Genomic DNA, 26,140 nt, shown 5'->3' with positions numbered 1-26,140 from the left:
GTCTATATTATCTTGTCGAAAGATGACAATATCAAACGGCATAAACATCGAAAATGCCATACATTGAAACTGTTCTTGTGATGGGCTGCACCCCCCCACACCTCCCGCTAATTATATATACCAACTCTGAGATCGCACTATAGTGGGGAGAGAGCAAATTTTCTCATCCCCACTGTACCATGATTCCGCAACAACACTTTCAATGTACGGCATTTACGACATTATAGCCGTTCGATATTTTCAACATGTGATAAGGTGAAGTAGACCTGTGTTTCCCTATATCCAACATTTTCCTTAAAGTACGCTGCTTCAAGAGTTGCATTTCTGGACACTAAGAGCAGCATATGCAGTCAGACCATTTGTGCAAGCTTAAAGGAAAATCAAAGAGAAGTTAAATACCTGCATAGAAGTTGGTAGCATTCCAGGCACAAAAAGAAAAGAAATATATTATTTATAGTCAAGCACTGCAATCTTACTAACTCTGTTCCAATGAGGGACAGAGGGAGAGTGAGAGTGGTGGAGAGAGAGTGAGAGAGAGAGAGAGAGAGAGAGAGAGAGAAAGGGAGGGATAGAGTGAGAGAGAGATGCGTAGCTGTCAAAACTGAATAAATCACTTCTTGCTCAGTCACTTAGTGAATCTAACATGATGGCGAAGAGCCACCAAGATGAATGCTGCTCCAGTAAAGGACAGGACCTTAAAATTATATCCATAACAAAAATCTACACATTCATGAAAAACTTCCAACCAGTATTTAACAAAGATTATGAAACAATTTTTTCAAGATTTCCGACTAATGTCATTTGAACAATAAATTTAGCACAGAGCAATATAGCAGGAAATAAATTAACACTAGAGCAAAACAACACAGTACAGAATGGCACAAATCAAGCAATCATCCAAGCTGCCAACCAATGAGATGATTTGCATCTCTCTTCTAGCATTACTACTTCACATACAGGCTTTTCAGGAGGAAGTGTAAAAGCACTTTATAAAAATAAGGTTTAACCAAAAAAGTGCAAGAAATGTCCACAAAAAGGATATGCTGTCTACTCCTATAACTGTTTGTACGATTGTCATCTACTTTTCTGGAGTAAAAGCCAATACCAAAGGTCTCTGGTTGACTAAATTTGCAGATGAATCATGACTCCAAGCTAGGAGCGGTCGCTTGAATTCCCAAGTGTCTGAGCCATCCTGCAGGAAGTTTTGCCCAAAATAAATAACTGATGCTAAAATCATGGACTGAAATTAAATGCCAAAAAATACTTTACTGTATCTTTTGGTAAGTCATCTACTCCAGTGAGCTACATATTGACAATACTCCCCTAAGAGTTCACCCAGTTGTTTGGGATTTGGGAATTTATGTAGACAGTGAACTAACTTTTGACCAATATATGTCCATTGTTGTTAAGTGCTTCTATATTGAACAGCTTATAAACACAAGGATTGTGTCTAGATCTAGGTATGTTTTCCCCCATTTACTCAGCCCTCATTAATGAATATAATGCCCCCTTTGGCATGTATACGTCCAGACACAAACAACAACTGGAATGTCCACAGAGATACCTTACTAAAAGGATACAAGCCTAAACAACATGTCCTACATGGACCTACTCAAATTCCTGTCACTATACTCTGTATCCTACAGACTGCTAAGAGATGTCCTGTGTCTGGCATACAAGGCATTCTCTGTCTCATTACTGATGGATTTTTTGCACATCAACATATCAAATGGCATCAGATGTATTCAGTCTAGGGATATAAACCTCTTCTGCAACATCAACAGAACAGTTTGGAGGGACAGGTATATTTCGCAGAGGATACCACTGCTGTGGAACAGCCTCCACATCCACATAAAACAAAGTTCATCCCTGTCGATATTCAACCACAACTTACATCTGTAGATAGGAAACAGAAAATTTACCCCAGGACTGCCCCTGTACTACTAATGGATAGATGCAGCTCCTAAATGATTTATCCCATACATTGTTCCCTCCCAATTAACTATGATATGATCCCATTTATTCTTATTATGGGTAATACATAATTATTGACCATTGGATGGCTAAGGCCAATCTATGACCAAATGGGATATGTTAAATTGAGCACAGAAAAAGAAACTGGCTTGGCTTAAAATGGCCCACATGGGCAGTTAGCCTAGCACTTACCTATGAACCTATAAGACAGGACAGGCACTTGGAGTCCAGCTAAGGTTGCAGAGATGTACTGCTCCTATGGATGATAAATCAAACTATTTATTCCATACTACATATATGTACTTTTGGTGTCAAAGAAATTTCTGCACTAATTCAGAAAAACAGACTGTAAAGATCAAACTTATTAGACACTTGGAATGACTGTTGATAGCCTAAATGTGGGCATGTTTTTATGAGGCATTGCAATGCTTAGTATGTCTTGTACACAGAAGCTAACAGTTGACACATATTACATATACAGAATATGCAGAGTAGTAATAATTTTATTTTTCAGTTAATTTGCAGGATTTAGTGCTGATTTTACAGCAACTGGTCTTCTCAAAAAGATAAATGGTATTTTTTTATTAATACATTTGTGAACCAGATTATAAAGAGCACATGCTCTCAGTAGGCTAAGTTCAGGTTCAGCTTTTGGGGGGGGGGGGCGCTATAAAACGTTCAACAATAGTTATTTCCTTCAAAGCAAGACAGTACAGTTGTGTACTTTGTACTTACTTATAACAGTAGATGTTTGAATTCTTTACTGCTGTTGTAGCCTATGGGTTGTATCCTGACAAGGATACAGCAACCGGCCAGCTTTCATCCCCTCCTACAGTATCACTCTGGTTACTTATAGGCTGAGACCTTTTTGGAGTGAGCAGTACAAACAGCCGGAGTAGATAAAAATCTTCAGGACTTTCTTGACCCTCAACACAAAATGGAGAACTCATCCCAAACACACACCTCTTTCTCTCTATATATATTTATATTTTTATTTCTTAATACCAACTGTATGAAAGGAGTGTTGTAGTGCAAGGCATTCACCAAATAAAGACCCAGCACAATGTAAATCCAATATTGTTTGTATTTATTTCACACCAAATGGTTAAAGCTCCATCCCATAACAGATCCAAGACAAAGAGTTTCCCTCAAAGCTTTGTCAGTGTTGTGAGTTCCATACTAGCAAACATATATAGGGACTACATTTCAGCTAACACATCTCCACAAAACATTCTGTACTTAAAAGCCTTTGCAGAAGAACTGCTATATATTCATGTATCAACACTGACATCTACTGGATTTTCTTAGATATTGTTAATACAAACCATTAAGTTTGTATGAATATTTACTTATTTTTTAAAATAACAAAACAACAGCTATATACATTTAGATAGTAATAAAATTCCTCATTCAACCCAGGTTTCAGTAGTGTACCCAACAATACTATCCATCTTCTTTCTTTATGATTCAATATTTTATATTTCATTTTCTTACCATTACATTCAGAAACCCTATCAGTAGCAATAAAAGTAAACCTGGCTGACTTATGTTGAAGCATATGTTTGCATTTATATAGCAATAACCCACGCCTGGGTGTGGGTAATACGGGATTTACCCACGGTTGGCATGGTTTGGTCCCGAGTGCGAAGCCCGAGGGACCAAACAAAGACAACCGTGGGTAAATCCCGCATTACCCACACCCAGAAGTGGGTTATTGCTATTATACTATGACATTATTTAAGAAAATAAATAATTACCTTTCTTAAATAATGGCATTGTATAATGCCTGTTTGCTGCCCTTCCGCAGCTGTCTGGTATCCGCGGCAGTTCTGATGTACTGCGCATGCCTACGCAGTACATCAGAGCTGTGGCCAAAAGCAATGGAGAAAGCAAGATCTTCGTTGCTTTTTACTGTTTCACTATGTTAAATGGGTTTAACATAGCGAGACAGCTTTAAAATAAGCAACGGAGATGTCCGTTTCTTATTTTAAAGCTGTCTCTCTATATTAAACCTATTTAACATAGCGAAACAGTAAAAAGCAACGGAGATCTTGCTTTCTCCATTGCTTTTTTTTTAAACCTGTCTCGCTATGTTAAATGGGTTTAACATAGTGAGACAGCTTTAAAATAAGCAACGGAGATCTCCGTTGCTTATTTTAAAGCTGTCTCGCTATGTTAAACCCATTTAACATAGCAAGACAGGTTTAAAAAAAAAGCAACGGAGAAAGCAAGATCTCCGTTGCTTTTTACACACTGTGTCACTATGTTAAAGGAGTTTAACATAGCGAGACAGCTTTAAAAAAAGCAACGGAGATCTCCGTTGCTTTTTTTAAACCTGTGTCGCTATGTTAAACTCTTTTAACATAGCGACACAGTGTTTTAAAAGAGACTTATAGTAATGGAAAAAGTCCGGGCGACCGGACCTTTTTCCATTAGTATAAGTTGACTTACAACGTGCATGCTGGCCAATCAGCGTGCACGTTTTGGAATATTAATGGGGGGTCATAGTATAATAGGCTATACTCCCTTTCACACCTAATATCATTTAAATGAATAACCATTCTAAACTTCAAGGTAGTGAAGTTTGTCTCACATAAAAGTTTCTACAATAAAATACTGTCAGGTTACAATCCAAGGTGTAACATATTATTAAATTTCAAATTAAAAAAACTTTTGAATTACTAACTGAATTAAAATGCTAAGTTTTTGTAAAATAATTGCAGTAAACACAGTTTCCACAAGGTTTGCATCCTGCTGTGTCTCAGTTAATGTCCTTGGCTGCCCCTCTCCTTTGAACCTATTTTGTACCAAAAATAAAATTATTTTTGAAATTTTTACTATTTTAATACTCAATGGACACCACTGTGTCTGTCACGCAATTCTCAAAAAATATATAATTTACTGTAATATCTCAGCATCACCTCTTTAATGTTGAATGTGTTTGCTCTATAAGTTAATAAAAATCTTCCTTTTTCAGATCACTAAGAATCTACTTTATCTTTGAATTTAAAGTGGTGTCCCTTGGAATCAAGGGTACTTGCCTCTTAGTTTCTGTTACTGAGTCAATTGTGTACCCCCCTTGTATAAACTACTTACCAAATCTTTGTCTGCCTCATAAATCCTATCTTCAATACATATTCTTCTCATTCTTGAAAACTGAGATGCACTTTTTATATATTTTATAAATATATATATATATATATATATATATATATATATGTGTGTGTGCCAAATTCACATTGCAGAAAGTACAGTTCTCTGAAACACATTTTGCCAAGACCATAACTTTGAATTTACACTTCTCCAAAACGATACTTTGCTGAAACAGAAAAGAGTTAAACCACATTAATTAATTTTCTTTAATATTTGCAGGGGGGGGCACACCCCCTGCTAATAATATATACTAACTCCGAGATCGCACTACAATGACAAGAGTATATTTGTTCATACATACTGTAGTGCGATCACCAAGTGCCATTTCAGAGAAGTGTAAATTCGGAGATATGGTCTCGGCAAAATATGTTTCGGAGAACTGTACTTTCAGCAATGTGAATGGGAACAATATATATATATATATATATATATATATATATATGCATACACACATATAAATAACACAAATAATATATACCACAAGAACTTTATACAATAAAGGAGTTGGAGGGTGGGTACGGCTATTGCACCAGTGAGGAATATGAGCATCTACTGCTAAAGTAAGTGCAACTGACAACTGTACTATGTTCATCACTTTCACTACTGCAGTACCTTAGCTTATCTAATCTAGGATGAGGAAGGTAAAGGGTACAGGAGCCCCTGGAGAATGGTCCTAGCAAAATCAGAATGTGCCTTAACACTGCCTGGAGTGGATTTTCCATAGTGAGAGTAACAAAAAATACAAAAGCAGAGGACAACCACATGGAAATAGTCTGTTCAGAGCTGGGCTGATATTTCTTAGTCCCAGGATATGAAACAAAAAGCTGTTTAGCATTCCTAAAGGACTTATTTCTGTCAAAATAGTACCTTTGTTGACATCAAAAGTGTATAGAATCTTTTCACCCAAACTCACCAAACAAGGCATAAATCTGTACACAACTTGCTGGATTACCAGCTGGCTCTCAGATAGGTTCCAAGAAGTTAGGATTGCTAAGACCGCCTCCACCAAGAGGCAGGTCACTAGTGGAGTACCACAGGGCGCCATGCTAGGCCAGTTCTTGTTTTAAGTCCACTTCTCAAAGGTCACGGCTAATGTCAAGGGACTCTGGCTCACGAAGTTCACAGATGACTGCAAATTGGGAGCTAACATAAATTCCCCTGATGATGCTAACATCCTGCAAGTGGGTTTAACACAGACAGATGACTGGCACCACAGCCACAGATTAAAACCCATTGCCAAGAAGTACATTATAGTGCCTTTGGATAAAATGTTTACCTAGGCAAATTATTCTATTACTCAGATTTTTTAATATGTTTTGTCTTATACAGGCACTATCTGAACTGTTGATGTAAATCCAAGGTGTGTAGTACCCTCTCACTAGAAGTCTATGGAGAAGTTAAAAAATGGGAAGATGAATGGACTGATTCAAAAACAAATCATTAACTACCGTAGGCAAAAGAGAAGGACTGGTATGAAGAGACACCCTGTCTTTGTGAAAAAAACAAAACAAAAATAAGCAACCTCCATGGAGTTCAGAACCCTCTTGGCAGAAATAAGTGCCACCAGCATTACAGTCTCCCAAGTACAATGTTACACTGAAGAAGAAAATGCATCCTCAAGGCAGGGACTGAGTCAATTTTTCAAGAACAAAATTAAGGTTCCAAGAAGGAGGAATAGGCTTTCTTTGGGAACCAGATATGATGGATGCCTTTTAGGAGTTGTTTGATTTCAAAACTAAAAGCCAAAGGTGAATTCAAATGTAGACAGGCAGAAATGGTTGACAAATGAGCTTCAGAAGAAGAATATGCCATATCAGTATTGAGAAATTCATACAAATAAGAAAGGACTGTAGGGGATCCCCACAGAAAAAGGGTCCTAGTCATGCTTAAGACACAAAAGAGAAAGTCTCTTCCATTTCAACACATAAGATTTTCCTAGTAGTGGGTTTTCTGGCCTTCTACAAAACCCAAAGCATGTCTTCAGAGAATTGGTGCCTAAAAGGAATCAAAACCCTCTCATCCAAAGTGTCAGCTGAAGTGTGGACAAGGGAGAGTGAATGAGAGATCCCTTGTCTTATGTGAAAAGAACCATCCTGTGAGGTAACTTGTGAAGATTGTCCCTGGCCAAGTGAAAGAAGGGAGAACCAGTGCCACCTGGGCCAAAAGGGAGTCACCAGCAAGATGCTTTCCAAGAAAATGGTATGGAATCCACTTTTCAAGCCAGCAGACTTGAAACTCTAAAACAAAACAAGGAGGGTTGTCTATTCAGAGGGGAGGCAAAAAGACCTACTTGAGGAATACTTTACCAATGTACAATGTCCACAAACACCTCTCTGTGAAGCAATAATTCGTGAGGATGTGTCCTGAACTTGCTCAAAGAGTTTCTCAGTAGATTGTGCTCTGAAGGGATGTAATTGGCCTGAAGAACCAAGTGATGGTGAGTTGCAAAATCCCAAGCCTGAAGAGCTAGCCTGCAAAAAAGGTAAGAATTTGCGACCCCACCCCCACCCCCCACCCCCACACACACACACACACTTACTGATGTACCACACAACTGTGGTATTGTCTGTAAAAATCTTTAGATGAACTGGAACCCATAGGGAATGAAATGCTAGAAGACCTAGGAGGAGAGCACTCATGTCTTTAATACTGATGTAGTTTGGCATCTGTTGATGTGGCCAAAAACCCTGGACTTTCAAATTGTTGGAGGAAGCTCCTTAACTTTGATTGGAAGCATCCATGTACAGCACTTCAGTATGAAGATGAACTTGAAAAAGCAGACCTGGATTTAATGAGATCTGCTGAATCCACCAGTGGAGTTCAAATTTGACACAGGATAAAAGTGGGAATGGAAAATCCAGAGAGTGACAGTGCTGGAGCCAAACAGTCTAGAGATACCACTGAAACTTTCTCATGTGTAGTTTGGCAAAAGGAATCATGAGAATGATGGATATCATGAACCCCAGGGCTTGGAAAAATTCCCTTGCAAGAAGAACTGAAAGTGGAAGAAGAGACTGCACATAAGCCATCAAAATGAGGACCTTGAGAGGCAGAAGAGAAGTCAGCACTGGAATCGTCTGAATCCTGCAACCCAAAAACACTTGGCCCTGAGAGGATGTCAACACTGGTGTTTTGATATTGAGAGTGAATCCCACACTGCACTAGAGAAGCATAGTGAAGTGTAGATTCTGAAGCAGAAGCAGCTAAGAAGGGGCTTAAATTAGAAGTCCATCCAGATAAGGGAATATTTGAATTCCCTGAAGTCTGCAGAAAGTTACCACAATGGTCAGACATTTGGTAAATACCCTTGGAACTATAGAAAGACCAAAAGGCAAAACACAGAACTGATAATGAGAGGAAGAAACAGAGAAATATAAACATTTCCTGAAGAGGGGGTGAGTAATAATGGGGATGTAAGCATCTGTCAAATCCAGGAAGACTAGAAAAGCCTGGGGAAGCAAAAGAGGGGAAAGGGTCTGAAGAGACAGCATCTTTAAAGAAGAAACCTTCAGAAAGTTGGTGAGATAGGACAGGTCCAGAATGGGCCTCCACTTCTCCTCCTTCCTGGGAATGAGATACATTCTGGAACAGAACGTTGCTCCTTGTTGAGACAAGAGAACAGGTTGTAGGGTTCCCTATTCCAACTAATCCCACAAGATCACTGCAATATGAGGAAGCTGGCAATGAGGAGGCTGAGGGAGATCAGAAAATGGAGGCAGTGACTTCCAGGCCATAAAATAGCCATGTTGGATGATAGAAGGAACCCAAGTATCTGTGATTATCAGTTGCCAAATAGGGAAGGAAAGGGTAGGCCAAAGAACAGAAGAATCTGTCTGAGTGAGGCAGGAGGCTTTATGTCAGACAGAGGCAGATTTATCAGGAAAAGAAGGTTTTTGGCCTCTAGAATTCTGAGTGGACTTCTTGGGGAAAATCTGCTTAGAAATCCTCTTACCCTTAGCGAGTTGTCTAGACTACCTATGTACAAAGAAAGATTTTCAAGGATTATTTCTCTGGAACTTGGATACAGGAGAAACAAGAATATCTTTATGGGCATGCATAACCTTGGCCTTATCCTGCATGTTTTTTAAACAATTTTTCAGCAGCATTACCAAAAGGATTTTGATTATCTAAAGCAGAATGTAAAAATTTGGCTTTAATATCCTCAGGCAAAGCCTGCAGGCACAACCAGAAACAGCTCTTCATGACAGAGCCTGATGCAGCTACCCTACAGGAGGCATTAGCTGCATCACAGCTGCATTTAATGGAATGGCAAGCTACCTGACAGGCAGAACTTAGTAGACAGAGAGCAGACGTTTTACTGTTTAGGTTAGACATGTTATTCAACCCCCAGCTGGGATAGAAGGACCAGAACATACCTAGGCATGTGGGTTTGGTAATTAATGGCTCTAAAAGCCAAAGTCACAGAAATATACACTTTTTTTATATACCTCTCCATAGCGTGGCTGCCCTTGCCAGAAGGCAGAAGAATGGAGAAGGAGAGCAGCTTGTATGGCTTATCTTTGGACATGAAGATAACAGCCGGATCAGATTAAGTTCTTTTATATAAGTATTTATGATCCTCGGGTACCTTATAAGCTATGTCTGGTTTCTCAGGAGCTGGAGGTTAAGACTCAAGAACCTAAGAAGCTGCTGTAAAGTTGTCCAACAGGGTAGCTAAGACCAGAGGGACTGCAGAAGGTCTGTCCCAGTCTATTTATAAAATGTTTATAATACCGCTTTTGAAGCTCTGATTCTTGGGAACAATTCTATTCAAATTATTCCATCATATGCATCACTGTATCCTCAAAGGATAATTCCTTAAAAAGGAGAATCAGGGGACAAAGAATCCACTTCATCAGACCTCAAGGTCAAAGAAGAGTGTATTTGTGAGGAACATGCTAAGGATTTTTCACCAGAGTCCAACTCCTCATCAGAAGAAGCAGAGTTTCTAGGCCTCTTAAATGGGGTGTATGACCAGGCAGCAGCAGAAACAGCAGCGACAGACAATACATGTGGGGGTTTATGAGCCATTAGGGTGTTAAACAGCCCCCAAGTAATGTCCTTCGCTATAGTAGGCACATGTTTAATTGTGTTTCTTTTTAAAGGAGCATCTGCCTTGACAGATCTGGGAGACTCAGAGCCCTGCCTTGATTCAATGAGGGTACCAGGCACCTCTGCCTTCACTAAATATTGACAAATCCCCCCTAATCACTTCAGGCATAATCAAATGCAGTTCCCCTTCAAAATCTGTATCAGCCAAATGCACAGTCTCAGGAAACATGCAAATAGATAGTTCCATGTGACCTCTAACTGGGTCGTGGTAGAGGGACCTGAGTTAACACCAGCCAGTCCACAGGTTCTTCATCCAACCAAAGGGAGATGTTCCATGGAGGCTGGACAGCTGCAGATTCAGAATAAATTCTTTTAGCTTGGTACCCTGGGTCAATAACTTCAGACTGGTTTTCCAGGTAAATAGAAAGGGAAGACAAACAGCTGGAGTATCTAGGGACAAAAACCTGACAGCTATCACACTGAGTATGGTTCGGCGTAGCACCCAAACAAAAAAGGCACTTTTTATGTTTATCTTTATTGGGAATTTGCTTCTCACACTCACATTTACCCTTCTTGGATGACATGAAAACAAAGTATGAAGAAAAAAGGAAAGGAACAGAAAGGAAAGGAATGGAATGGAAAGAAAATGAAGGGACCCCAATGGAGTACTTATTAACAGGCTCAGGGACCACAGTGGAGCAGTTATCTCTAACAGGCTTGGTAGAACAGCCTGCTTGATGGACAGTGTGATGATGTGAGGTAGTGGCAGCTATGCCAGGAGAAGTAGGGCAGTGGATGTGTAACTTATGACAGCACAGATTGCTGGTATTTAGTAAAGAATCATACGTTATTTGAATATCAAACTGATTTGTACAGATGCTTGTGTTGAAAATGTATTTGTAAAATTGCTTGTGTTAAAAACATATCAACAGTGTGCCCTGCTGGACAGAAAAAGAAATATACATGCATTATTGTAACTGTTTAACTGTATATGTTTTAATACAGGATACTGGAAGACAAGACGTTAATCTCAAACTTTGAAAATAGTGTGAAATTTAATTACCTGGCGTAGGCCATAAAAATTGTATCTTAGAGGTCTCAATGCAGCCAGAGACAAAATGTTTGTGCAAGGAAGCCCCCGGATGGAGTGTGTTCCCTGTGTGCTCTTAAGGGAAACTGTGCTTGATGCAGAGTGTTCCATCTGGAAATACTGGGTGTATCCATTTTTGTTCTACGTGAACACCCCTGTCCAGTATCAGTTGTGAGGATTCAGGCTCTTTGATTACTGGCCCAGAGAGGGGATGTCATCACAGACAGCATAAATATTGAATTCAGAAGGTGCATTTGGACTGGTAGCAAAGAAGTTCCGAGGATTAGGCATCTGTATGTCACACATGTACCTTATGTCTTGTGTGTAGGACATACTTCTGATGTACAATGCTGGGAAGGAGTAAAGACTTTGATATACTGGCCGGAGGTTAGGTTATCCTCAGCAGGATATCCCAATAGTAAAGAATACAACAGTGATAAGGAAGGACAACATCACAAGGCTTATGAATACCCAAATATCAGGCTATATGAGTGTTTACAGGTGTGGAAGTTTGGTAGCATTTTTTGTTTTGTATCAATACTTTTCCATACCTCTCCTGCCAGTAAGTTCATAAGCACAAACAAAGCTGTATTTCAGGGTAGTGCTTCTTCATATATGCCATCTGACAATAACTGTATGATTCACCATCTCAACTCCAAAAATACCACAAGACCTTATTATGGGTGCTGCATATGAAAATAACAAGGAGTTTCCAAGGGGGCTATATCAGTTCATTGCAATGCAATTGCAGTAAACACCAGATTGTCGATCCTCATTCAGTGAAAATCGTTTCATAAATTCACTGAATTTACCCAGGGCAAGGAAATACTTGCCCTACAGCACAATGGACTAATAGCTATGCAAATCAAATCCACCCAAGTGGGAGACTGCACCCCCCACACCCCCCTAACTATATATATTTAGTGCAGAATTTGTCAATTTCTTTAATAACTTCTTTACTGAAACCATCCAACAACTAGCTAATAAATTATCCCCCAGTGGACCTAATCTAACTGCTACTACACTCAGTACCCAAAACATCTTTAAACTTCAACCAGTCTCAACCTCATTTATTCAAAAACGAATTAGTAAACTAAAACCAAACACCCTAGCCACCGACCTCCTCCCTGCAGAATACCTACAAAAAGCATCTGATGTGGTAGCCTATCCAATATCCATTCTGATAAACAGAACTATATTGGAAGCTACCATTCCCACTATCTGGAAGATTTCCTATGTTATTCCACTCCATAAAGGAGGCAGTTCCACTGAACTCTCAAATTACAGACCAAGAGCTATCCTGTCTCCACTAGCCAAAATCATGGAAAAATGTATCCATAGACAACTCCTGATCCATCTCCTAGCGAACAATCTCCTGACAAACTCTCAACATGGCTTTAGACCAAAACATAGCACCACCACTGCCCTACTCTCCTTTACAAATGTCATAAACCAAAACTGTAATAGTGATAAACTTTCCTCAGCCATCTTCCTAGATTTTTTCCAAGGCTTTCGACATGGTAAACCACCAACTACTCTTGCAAACCTTAAAATTAAATCCCCTACATACCCATACCATAGAGTAGTTTAAAGTATATCTGAATGGTAGACAGCAGGCAGTCCTTTGGAAAAATAACTTATCAGCTCTTCTACTCATCACACTCGGAGTTCCCCAAGGATCCATCTTAGGACCCCTCCTATTCTCCTTATTCAATAATGACTTGCAGAAGACAGTACCACAAGCTACCTGCTTTCAGTATGCCAATGACTTGACCCTAATATATTCTGCCACATCCCCTGAAGAGCTATTGACCTTTTCCCAAAATACTTTTAATGCAGTTGAAAACTGGGTCCTCTATCGCCGTCTTATACTAAATCCCCCAGAAAACTAAACTGCTGCTGTCTTCTCCATCTCACAGGTCCTCCACTCTAACCTTCTCTATTAAATCAAGAGATGGTATTATTATCTCACCATAGATTCATACTAGGCTACCTGCCCTTGCGAGCCATTGTAAGCCTAGCCAATTATCCCTTGTGATACTCAAATCCTGCACCTTGTGTTTGTAAGGCAAACAACTTAACCATTAGGCCACCCTCCCAACTTCTTTTCAGGAGTAATCAAGTAGTTTTGATCTAGTTAAGTGACCCATTCAGAGTCACATATGCAAGGCAAAAGTAGGATTATATGATAAAACATTCTCTGCAGCTCATAGCCTAAGCAACATATGCTACACTGACAGAAGGGATAAAAAAAGTAAAAAAATCTGTTGTTAAGAAAGACAATGCTGTAACAGGACTGAAAGAGAAGCAGGAATACAAACACATTGCATGGGTACAAGTGACAATGATCACTAAAACTCGTGTGACTGACCATATACAAATCAGCATCTCTGAGAACATAACAACAACAATGCAATGAAGCATCACTATAGCAACAATAGAGGGAGTATTTTGGTGGTCAGAGAGCTGCTGACAGGCAACATAGATTGCAATACTACTGTTGTATTTGCAACTAACAGCATGATAATTCTTGTCTGTTTAGTAACCTGTGAGTAAAATGTCTCAATATAAGAATTTTAAGGTAAAAGACCAGGAAGTAAGTTTAACCGATGGACAGTAGAGTAGCCAGTCAAACAGCATGATTTTATGAGGCTCTGGAGTAACCACTGTAACCCAAGAAATTCCATAGTGAAATAGAGAGAACATGCTAACTATACAGACACTCTAACCAAAAATCAGTGTTGGACCCTAAACTATGAATTACTTTGCAAGAAGCCTTATCCACACAGCAGCTGTTTTACCCACATACAGGATGCAGATCTGATCCCTCTACTAAACTCCTAGGAGTAACAGTTGATAACAACCTGAGGTTTGACTTACACATCAACCATACAATTAAAACAGTTAATAAAAAACTGGGCGCTCTATACAGGATCAAACCCTTCTTAACTCCCCTAGCCAGAACTACTCTTGCTCACACACATCTACCCTCTACACTTCTCTATGCCTCTCCGCTATTCACGAATTTGAGTAAAACTCACCTGAACAAGTACACGGTTTGCTATAATCATATTGCCAAATTTGCAACTCCCTCTGTCCATAGAACTCATCATTGCCTTAACCTAAATCTAGTAGGATGGCTTGAACTACTTAATTTACTCCTGGTCAACCAATTAGTTATTGCCCACAAGATCCTTTACCAACCAGAATACACACCTGATCTTAAAAGTCTCATTTATTTATTTATTTATTTATTTATTGCAGTTGGTTTACCAGGATAGTCCATTGGGCCAAATGAACCCGTTTTCGATGGAGTCCTGGGGAGAAAAGCTCCAAAATACATTCAAAGTTACATAATAGGTACAACAGATAGTAAAAAAGAAGACAATATCAAATAGTACAGCAGGTATACAGTTAAATACATTGTGCAGAAAAACATATTAACTATTTAGCACAGCAAAAATTTCCATTTATACAGAAAAGTTAGGAAAACATAGTTACTAAAAGGAAGAGGAGATACAAAGACATAATATAGTGGGGGAGGAAGAAACATAAGGACTTGTTTAATAAATTCTATTGAATTTTCAGGGTATATTAAAGATGTGAGCAGAGCAGGGAGGGGTGTGAGAAGGAGTAGAGTAGGTTATGTAGGGTGGGAGCAGGACATACCCCTACCAAAACCTCAAAACTCTCAGATCCTCCAACAAAATGTTAGCTCTCACACTTAAGGATAACAACTCAGCTGGGGAAACTCTGTTTATCAACTCTGTTGGTAAAACATGGAATTCTCTTCCTGCAGACCTAACCTCAGAACCCTCTTCAGCCATATTCAAAAAGAACCTTATTCAATACCTCAAAAACTGCTGGCTTTGTCTTTGCTCCAGTCCAGACTAATTTATGCCCCCTTCTATGGTGTACCCTTAGAGGTCTCCCTGGCCTTACTCATTAAGATCTAGCCAAATAAATCTGAACCAACAGACTGAATAAGTAAGGACTAGTTCCTCTCCTTGTATGTAAAATTGCAAAGATTCAATAATTGATATATAAAATAATAGGAATTGTTTAGTGCTTGAACTGAAACCTGGAAGCAAATTATACATACATATATATATATATATATATATATATATATATATATATATATATATATCTATATATATATAGATATATATATATATATATATATACCACTAAACTTCTTGGAATAACCATAGATAATAACCTAAACTTCGATACTCATATTAACATCTCTATAAAAACAGTAAATAAGAAACTGGGATCCCTTTACAGAATCAGACCCTTTCTTACTCCTTCAGCCAAAACCACTATAGCTAGAACTCATTTAATCTCTACCCTACTCTATGCTTCACCCATATTTACCAATCTCTCAAAAAACAACCTCAACAGACTTGCGACCTCCTATCATAGTATTGCTAGATTTGCCACAGGTTCTCCTTTTAGAACACATCATTGTAACAACCTAAAACAATTAGGATGGCTAGAGTTCTAAAACTACATACTATTTCACCAACTTGCTATTATCCATAAGATCCTGTATTACCCCACCTGTACACCTATACTGATTACTCTCATAACCCCCTACAACAATCTTAAGAATTTACGCTCTTCTAATAAGTTACTTATTACTACCAGCAAATCCAACAACTCAGCTGAAGATTCGTTGTTCTCTAACTCTGTAGGCAAACATTGGAACATACTTCCCTCTGAACTCCTATCTCTGTCCTCTATAACACTTTTTAAACAGAAACTAAAACAATTTCTCAGTACCCATTGGCTATGCCCTTGTACTAACCCTGACTAACTTTTTGTCTATTTCCTATGTGTTCTCTGCTTCTAATATGAGTATGTTCTATCTACTGACATCCTCTTGCTGTTTTCTATAAATCTTGTATTTCACTGTATCACTTGGTACAATTGTATAAGTAAACAACTTTATTATGCTATTTTATTCTGCTTGCACAAGTACACAACTATTTTGTTTTATATTTTTGTTTTTCATATCTCCTCATCATGAGCCATGTACTCTTGTAATGGCAACTGCATCAAGTCTGTATGGCTGAAACTGTTTAGAACTTTTTAACTACTGTTATACTTCTCTGAATTGTGACAACTTATATTGTGTTTATGTTGGAGCTTTTCTCCCTGGGCCTCTACTGAAAATGGATTTGTATTCCAGTTAGACCAGCCCAGTCAACAAACGTAAAATAAAATAAATAAATAATATATATATATATATATATATATATATATATATATATATATATATATATCACAAGGGATAATTGGCTAGGCTTACAATGGCTCGCAAGGGCGGTTAGCCTAGTATATATATATATATATATATATATATATATATATATATATATATATAAAACATTGAAAAGTTTTCATCTTGATTTGTCTCAAGCTTGATAATGTGTAAAATGTAAATTTGCACCAGTCTTTTCCATTGTAACTTGCACTATCATCTACTTGTCTGTCTTGTGTTCATCTGTAAGGAGCTTTTCTCCCTAGGCCTCTGCTGAAAATGGACATATACCAATTCGGACTAGCCTGGTCAACAAATGTAAAATAAAAAATAAAATAAATAAACAAAATAAATATACCAACTCTGAGATTGCACTACAGTGGAGAAAAGGACAAGGTTGTACTGTAGAGCAAGTATTTACTTGCCCTCTATAAATTCAGCAAATCGCTGAAATGATTTTCACTGAATGAGGGTCAGCGAGCCGGTGTTCGCTGCAATTGCATTGCGACAAACTGATATAGATCTATTCCCAAGTATAAATGTTTGCACTTCACTGGACAGCAAGATGCATGCTTAGAGCTGCATTAATTTGCAAGCAAAATGAAAGAAATATGGAGCACAGCAGTATGCCTCAAACATGAACTAATCAGAGCTCTGTAGTTGTAATTGAAGAAATCAACTATAACCACCAAGAAAAGATAAGTAACTCACATTATGTTATAAACTATGGACTTTTACTAATGCATCAAACTCATTTTTGTTCCAAATTGTCCCAAGCCTTTTTTCTCACCACCCTGAAATTTGACTCAGGTCTTACCCTTGAACTGTCAGCACATGGTCTTTTGGGGAGCTTTAGTGCAAATGTTTAACATTGTGGAGAGTTTTATTGGAATGCATTGAATTGTGCAAGGCTGCAGAGAGATTTTTATTTTTTTCCCCTTTCCTCCACTGTGGTGTGACTACATAGTTAGTATATAATTTAGTGGGGATGTGGGTATGAAGCATCCCACATGTGAGTGCAGGGAGGCTGCCACTGCTGCTGCTGCTGCTGCAAAAAAGACATTTTTATGGCTTTCAATCCACTGTTTTTGATCTTCATCTTTCAAAATACTGTTAGTCAGAAGATTATGCTTCCATCATTAGTACGTAAACCAAGACTCAGTCTCTAAAAATATACTCCCTAACCTATATGTTGCTTGCTCAGACTTTCCTAGCCTTTTATAAACTGCAAGACAGTGAAAAAGTTCAAAAATATTACAGATCTAAAGCATCAGACCAAAGGATTTTAACCCTTAATTGGTAATACATGTGCACTACATGAAGGTAAAAAGCCAAATTATAACAGTTTCTAACTTCTAAGACATTCTATCCACAACATTTATATTGCTGTCATTTACTTGAGTAAAATGTGCTTTTTATGAGACAACATCTTAACAATAAATATTTTAATTGCTTCTAACAAAGTAGTGCTAGGTTCATAAAATGCTGCAATTTGGTCAAATACCTTTTCAAAGAGACAACAATCAATGTATGCATAAGAATGAATTCAGTGATTTCTGGAACTACACAGAGGAACCAAAGAAGTATGAGATCTGTTTTATTTGCAGCCTTTAGCAAAGCAAGGCATCGTTCATATATAAATGTGTGAAGTCATGGGCTTATGGTTTGGTTAGTAGCAGGTATAGGTACAAACATGAAGCAGCAAGACTTCTGCTAAAGCTATATTACTTCTATATATTTGTCCAGAGGCCAATGCATCTGATGCAAAGTAGCAATACTAATTTAGTTGTTAGAAGGTAACTACATCAAGAAATGCATTGTATTAAAATGATAAACATCTTCTCATTCATTCTAAATACAGTACAAAGATGAAATCCGGCTGTACAGCAGCTAGGCAGTGTTATTATACCAATAACCCACGCCTGGGTGTGGGTAATGCGGGATTTACCCACGGTTGGTGTTGTTTGGTCCCGAGGGTGAAACAAAGACAACCGTGGGTAAATCCTGCATTACCCACACCCAGAAGTGGGTTATTGCTATTATACTATGACATTATTTAAGAAAATAAATAATTACTTTTCTTAAATAATGGCATTGTATAATGCCTCTTTGCTGCCCTTCCGCAGCTGGCTGGTATCTGCGGAAGTTCTGATGTACTGCGCATGCCTACACAGTACATCAGAGCTGTGGCCAAAAGCAATGGAGAAAGCAAGATCTCCGTTGCTTTTTACTGTTTCGCTATGTTAAATGGGTTTAACATAGCGAGACAGCTTTAAAATAAGCAACGGAGATGTCCGTTGCTTATTTTAAAGCTGTCTCTCTATGTTAAACCCATTTAAGATAGCAAAACAGTAAAAAGCAACGGAGATCTTGCTTTCTCCGTTGCTTTTTTTTTTTAAACCTGTCTTGCTATGTTAAATGGGTTTAACATAGCGAGGCAGCTTTAAAATAATCAATGGAGATGTCTGTTGCTTATTTTAAAGCTGTCTCGCTATGTTAAACCCATTTAACATAGCGAAACAGTAAAAAGCAACGTAGAACTTGCTTTCTCCGTTGCTTTTTTTTTTTAAACCTGTCTCGCTATGTTAAATGGGTTTAACATAGCGAGACAGCTTTAAAATAAGCAACGGAGATCTCCATTGCTTTTTTTAAACCTGTGTCGCTATGTTAAACTCTTTTAACATAGCGAGACAGTGTTTTAAAAGAGACTTATACTAATGGACAAAGTCCGGGTGACCGGACCTTTTTCCATTAGTATAAGTCAATTTACAACATGCACGCTGGCCAATCAGCGTGCACATTTTGGAATATTAATGGGGGGGTCATGGTATAAATAGGGTTATCGAAATAATTTCTTTTAAAGAACGGCTAATTCTAATTCCTGTTTTGAATGCACCCCTGTCTTTCTCTAAGTCTTTTGGGTTTCTAATACCATAATGGGAATGGAACCCATTCCTAAGTCAAATTGTGATTAAAGTTCATGAAATTAGTATTGTTTCAGTCTTTGATGTTAGCCAAAACTACTCTTTGCAGCATTCACAATATGCCCAGAAATGACTCCTTCTACAATTCATATGGATTACGTGTATCGGTAACATGTCTATATATGTTCTTTTTTATGGGACCCATTGCTCCCACTATTATTAAAACTGTCTGGGTATCCTTCTTCCACATTGCCCTGGTTTGTGCCTGCAAATTCTGGTATTTTATGACTTTTGTTTAAACATTTATATACATAAATATATATTTACAATTTATATATTTGTGAATACATTTTATTTAAAAAAATGTTAATAATATCTCTTGATTTACTGCTGTATGCATCTTAAATCTTTATCACATACTGCTAGTCAGCTGTTAATGCAACTGTGTAAGGTGTCTAACAGAAAAACAAAGCTAAGGTGTTCCAAAAAATTCTTGGTGTCAGATAGGGATTCCACAAGGTAATATAAATGTATGAATGCAGACTTTTAGCACACTCCAACAGCAGTACCATGATTCTTAAATGCTACCACTGGACAGGAATCAAACTGTTATACATCTTGGACAGAGTAATGTGCAAAGCAGTTAATTTGCTACACATTTCTCTGTATCATAGATTGGAAATAATCCCAGATAATAAAGGTCTGGCATGCTATTCCAATTCCAAGCATAGTACCCTCTTTCAAAAATGTCTATGTACAGTCTGAGCAGTGTTTGTTAGAGTTAATTCACAACCTGCTATGTCAGGACCCCAAACCTCCAGAAAATGCATATTTAAAATATCCTGATAGATTACTATTTATGCCTGAGAACAGAAACTGACTAATATTAATTAAAGCAGGCTGACTTCTGTTATTACACAGTGTCTGATTTATGATTTCCTGACCAGTCCATTTACCTATATATAAGAAGCAACATGGGTTGACAGTATTCAAAGACTGCTGCTTTTTTGTTGAAAGATCTCCGAGTCAGGCTATGCAAGATTTGTGTCAATGTTAACTCAAAGACTGTTTTTATGTGATGGATGTAGAAGGAGGGCTTTGTCTTGTGATGATAAGGTGTTTGGAGTAATTAGTTACGGCCTGGTGTTTTCACAATTGTAGACCACATCACAGTCTAGGGGATTGTTCAGAGACTGGATAATATAAGAAAGGAATAAATAAATAAACTGCCAGAAAAAAATATATGCATTTGAAATAAATAGGGAATTGATATTCAGGATCTTTATAATTATAGGGTCATATATTTATTTAGCCTAGGTAGACAAAAGTTGGTCAGGACAATGGACTGCATATGAATGTCTCTTTATGTGTTCTGTGGTAGTGAAATATTTGGAGAACTAATTTTCTAGATTTTGAGTGGATGAGCTATATAGGTTATGTCTAAATACTGCATTCTGAATCTGTACATATGTACTTTAGCATGTAGTAAAATTAATAAGATGTGTGTTTATCCTGTAGATCAAATAAAAATTGTGTGGCACCTTTGGTTTTTCCAAGAGTATAAATGATATGTCCATATTCTTATGTGAGACGGAAAACTGGGAGTAAAGGAACCTCATATTTGCTGATATACAATATACACTATTTCTTTTTCGGTTATTGCAGTCTTTATCTGGATGACTTACTCTTAGCTGTCTTGCAGATATATCCTCTGTATGAACGGCAGTAATTATTATTCCAGGTTCCCTTTGCTGAATACATTTCCACGCAGTCTTCATGACTGGTATCATCTTCACCAGAAGGCTTTCCATCGGCCCAGTTAACAAATTCCACAGCTGAATTGTCTATCCACAGCCATTGACCTTAGGAAAAGAAATATTAAACACAAGATAAAATTATGTCACTTTATTTTATATTTAAAATATATCTAAGTAAAACTTGCAACCGTTCCATATTGCATTATTTCAAACATTTTCAGCAAATAGGGAAAATCTACTCTCTAGATCTCTGGTGACTATCTGTGTGAAGTCTGCGTATATTCCTCCAGTCTGCATTCATTTTATCTAATTTACTCTTAAAAACATGCCTGTTGATTGGTTATAATACTGGATATATATAAATATCAGTGGAAGGATAACAATATGTCTCTCCTCGTCAATGCAGACAGTACTCTTTTGTTGACAACCTGTCACCTGAAGCGTTTATACCTCCTTTTGTCATTTCAAAAGTTCTCCTGAGACACTCGGAAGTGGTGTAACCCATTATTTCTCATAAAGATATATTTCATTCATCTGCCACTCACTCATTAAAAATATTCTTCCTGATGTTGGTAGAAAACTTTCCTTTTCTTGTTATTGAAGGACTTCTATATTGTTCTTCACCTATCACTAGTGACTGGTCAAACCTGATAAACTTTGGGCCATTAATAACCCAGCTCTGTGGTGCAGTGGGACTAAGCCCTGACTACAACCCACATCCCCTAAGTCTGATTAGAATCTCAGGTTATGAAAGTACCAGGATGGGGGAATGAAACTTTTGATGCTAAATTAACATCCATGGACTTCCTTTAAGAATTCTGAGCATCCATATCAGAGCTTTTCTTGAAATTAAGGTCTCAAAATTCCTAGTGACTGCATACAGATGAAGCCCCTGAGTATGTAGTAACACATGCATGACCAATTAGCTCACTCATTACATTTACAGCACATGTAGCCCATAGTATTCCTTTCTTAAATATATACAGTTACAGTTGTTTTGGTCAAAATGTATGGCACTGCATTTTCACTGTTGAAATTCAGCTGCCTTCTTTTCACAAAGATAAGGCATATACAGACTCTTTTGCATTGTGTAGGCAGCATAATTTCTTACACAACTGCTAATCTGGCATCATCTAAAAATAATTTAAATGTTTTTTCACCCACTACAGAAATGTGGGGCACTTGCTGAGCTGCATATCTTGTAATCTGTAACTGAAGCAATACTGAACTATAATATAGTTATAGACATAGACTGACATATATTTATCAGGATTTTAAAGAATATGAACTGTTACCTACGCAAAAAAATAGTTTTAATTTAGAATTGCTACTCCGATCACAAAGAAAAGTAGTGACCATTTTTTTTCTTCATTATAAATCTTTTCGGCTCCCTCTCTTTTTGTTTTACAGGGTTAATGTCTTTCAGCACAGAATATTCCAATAACCAGCAAAGACAATGATGCCTAATGGATTAATACTGAAATGTACTTCAAGCATGTGTACTTAACACTTTTTGCTTTGTTGAAAAAGTCAGTTTAGTACTGAAACCAAAATGAAAGAGTTTTATTTTTTAATAAAAATTAAATGTCTGTTATTCAATAAAGTAGTAGACAGAAAGGGCATAAAAAATATAGTATTTAATTTGATTTAAATTGTGTTGAAGGAATATTTAACTCAAGTGGCAGTTATTCTGCTCTTTAGTAACTTGAACTGAAGCTAGTGTGTCATTTGCTAGTAATTACAGGTGTGGGGGTAGCCACATTCTTTGATTTCCTGTCCTTGCCTTTTTAAGTGGTGCATTGTGAAATTTTTATTGCTTAAAAACCTCAGCTTTGGCCAGCTAAGAACTTGGTTATATTCAACTGGACGTATAAGAGAATTTAAGTACCTTTATCTGCACTTTTTAAAAAAAAATACTGTATTTAATTTGATTTAAACTGTGTTGAAGGAATATTTAACTCAAGTGGCAGTTATTCTGCTCTTTAGTAACTTGAACTGAAGCTAGTGTGTTATTTGCTAGTAATTACAGGTGTGGGGGTAGCCACATTCTTTGATTTCCTGTCCTTGCCTTTTTAAGTGGTGCATTGTGAAATTTTTATTGCTTAAAAACCTCAGCTTTGGCCAGCTAAGAACTTGGTTATATTCAACTGGACGTATAAGAGAATTTAAGTACCATTATCCAGACTTTTTTTTTAAAAAAATACAGTATTTAATTTGATTTAAACTGTGTTGAAGGAATATTTAACTCAAGTGGCAGTTATTCTGCTCTTTAGTAAATTGAACTGAAGCTAGTGTGTTATTTGCTAGTAATTACAGGTGTGGGGGTAGCCACATTCTTTAATTTCCTGTCCTTGCCTTTTTAAGTGGTGCATTGTGAAATTTTTATTGCTTAAAAACCTCAGCTTTGGCCAGCTAAGAACTTGGTTATATTCAACTGGACGTATAAGAGAATTTAAGTACCTTTAACTGCACTTTTTTAAAAAAAAATACAGAATTTAATTTGATTTAAACTGTGTTGAAGGAATATTTAACTCAAGTGGCAGTTATTCTGCTCTTTAGTAACTTGAACTGAAGCTAGTGTGTTATTTGCTAGTAATTACAGGTGTGGGGGTAGCCACATTCTTTGATTTCCTGTCCTTGCCTTTTTAAGTGGTGCATTGTGAAATTTTTATTGCTTAAAAACCTCAGCTTTGGCCAGCTAAGAACTTGGTTATATTCAACTGGATGTATAAGGGAATTTAAGTACCTTTATCTGCACTTTTTAAAAAAAATGATACAGTATCTAATTTAATTTAAACTGTGTTGAAAGAATATTTAACTCAAGTGGCAGTTATTCTGCTCTTTAATAACTTGAACTGAAGCTAGTGTGTTATTTGCTAGTAATTACAGGTGTGGGGGTAGCCACATTCTTTGATTTCCTGTCCTTGCCTTTTTAAGTGGTGCATTGTGAAATTTTTATTGCTTAAAAACCTCAGCTTTGGCCAGCTAAGAACTTGGTTATATTCAAATGGACGTATAAGAGAATTTAAGTACCTTTATCTGCACTTTTTTAAAAAAAAAATTTTTTTTTTTTTGTTTTAAACTGTGTTGAAGGAATATTTAACTCAAGTGGCAGTTATTCTGCTCTTTAGTAACTTGAACTGAAGCTAGTGTGTTATTTGCTAGTAATTACAGGTGTGGGGGTAGCCACATTCTTTGATTTCCTGTCCTTGCCTTTTAAGTGGTGCATTGTGAAATTTTTATTGCTTAAAAACCTCAGCTTTGGCCAGCTAAGAACTTGGTTATATTCAACTGGACGTATAAGAGAATTTAAGTACCTTTATCTGCACTTTTTTTAAAAAAAATACAGTATTTAATTTGATTTAAACTGTGTTGAAGGAATATTTAACTCAAGTGGCAGTTATTCTGCTCTTTAGTAACTTGAACTGAAGCTAGTGTGTTATTTGCTAGTAATTACAGGTGTGGGGGTAGCCACATTCTTTGATTTCCTGTCCTGTCCTTGCCTTTTAAGTGGTGCATTGTGAAATTTTTATTGCTTAAAAACCTCAGCTTTGGCCAGCTAAGAACTTGGTTATATTCAACTGGACGTATAAGAGAATTTAAGTAGCTTTATCTGCACTTTTTTAAAAAGAAATATAATATTTAATTTGATTTAAACTGTGTTGAAGGAATATTTAACTCAAGTGGCAGTTATTCTGCTCTTTAGTAACTTGAACTGAAGCTAGTGTGTTATTTGCTAGTAATTACAGGTGTGAGGGTAGCCACATTCTTTGATTTCCTGTCCTTGCCTTTTTAAGTGGTGCATTGTGAAATTTTTATTGCTTAAAAACCTCAGCTTTGGCCAGCTAAGAACTTGGTTATATTCAACTGGACGTATAAGAGAATTTAAGTACCTTTATCTGCACTTTTTTAAAAAAAATACAGTATTTAATTTGATTTAAACTGTGTTGAAGGAATATTTAACTCAAGTGGCAGTTATTCTGCTCTTTAGTAACTTGAACTGAAGCTAGTGTGTTATTTGCTAGTAATTACAGGTGTGGGGTAGCCACATTCTTTGATTTCCTGTCCTTGCCTTTTTAAGTGGTGCATTGTGAAATTTTTATTGCTTAAAAACCTCAGCTTTGGCCAGCTAAGAACTTGGTTATATTCAACTGGACGTATAAGAGAATTTAAGTACCTTTATCTGCACTTTTTTAAAAAAATACAGTATTTAATTTGATTTAAACTGTGTTGAAGGAATATTTAACTCAAGTGGCAGTTATTCTGCTCTTTAGTAACTTGAACTGAAGCTAGTGTGTTATTTGCTAGTAATTACAGGTGTGGGGTAGCCACATTCTTTGATTTCCTGTCCTTGCCTTTTTAAGTGGTGCATTGTGAAATTTTTATTGCTTAAAAACCTCAGCTTTGGCCAGCTAAGAACTTGGTTATATTCAACTGGACGTATAAGAGAATTTAAGTACCTTTATCTGCACTTTTTAAAAAAAATACAGTATTTAATTTGATTTAAACTGTGTTGAAGGAATATTTAACTCAAGTGGCAGTTATTCTGCTCTTTAGTAACTTGAACTGAAGCTAGTGTGTTATTTGCTAGTAATTACAGGTGTGGGGGTAGCCACATTCTTTGATTTCCTGTCCTTGCCTTTTTAAGTGGTGCATTGTGAAATTTTTATTGCTTAAAAACCTCAGCTTTGGCCAGCTAAGAACTTGGTTATATTCAACTGGACGTATAAGAGAATTTAAGTACCTTTATCTGCACTTTTTTAAAAAAAATACAGTATTTAATTTGATTTAAACTGTGTTGAAGGAATATTTAACTCAAGTGGCAGTTATTCTGCTCTTTAGTAACTTGAACTGAAGCTAGTGTGTTATTTGCTAGTAATTACAGGTGTGGGGGTAGCCACATTCTTTGATTTCCTGTCCT

At 37.1% G+C, this 26,140-nt stretch overlaps 1 protein-coding gene across 2 annotated transcripts in view; it reads right to left on the bottom strand.

Moving 5' to 3' along the window:
- The window catches only part of MRC1 (mannose receptor C-type 1), a 1,874,292-nt gene that overhangs the window by 167,553 nt on the left and 1,680,599 nt on the right, over positions 1–26,140 (bottom strand). For both annotated transcript variants that reach the window (XM_044064625.1, XM_044064626.1), the window contains one exon: positions 21,148–21,324. In XM_044064625.1, coding sequence (XP_043920560.1) covers positions 21,148–21,324 — 177 coding nt within the window. The remainder of the gene's footprint in view (positions 1–21,147; positions 21,325–26,140) is intronic.

This window comes from Protopterus annectens, chromosome 3.part0 (genome assembly GCF_019279795.1).
Source record: "Protopterus annectens isolate FY-2018-M chromosome 3.part0, PAN1.0, whole genome shotgun sequence".
Classification (NCBI taxonomy): Eukaryota; Metazoa; Chordata; order Ceratodontiformes; family Protopteridae; genus Protopterus; species Protopterus annectens.
This window is presented reverse-complemented; position numbering and strand designations above follow the sequence as displayed.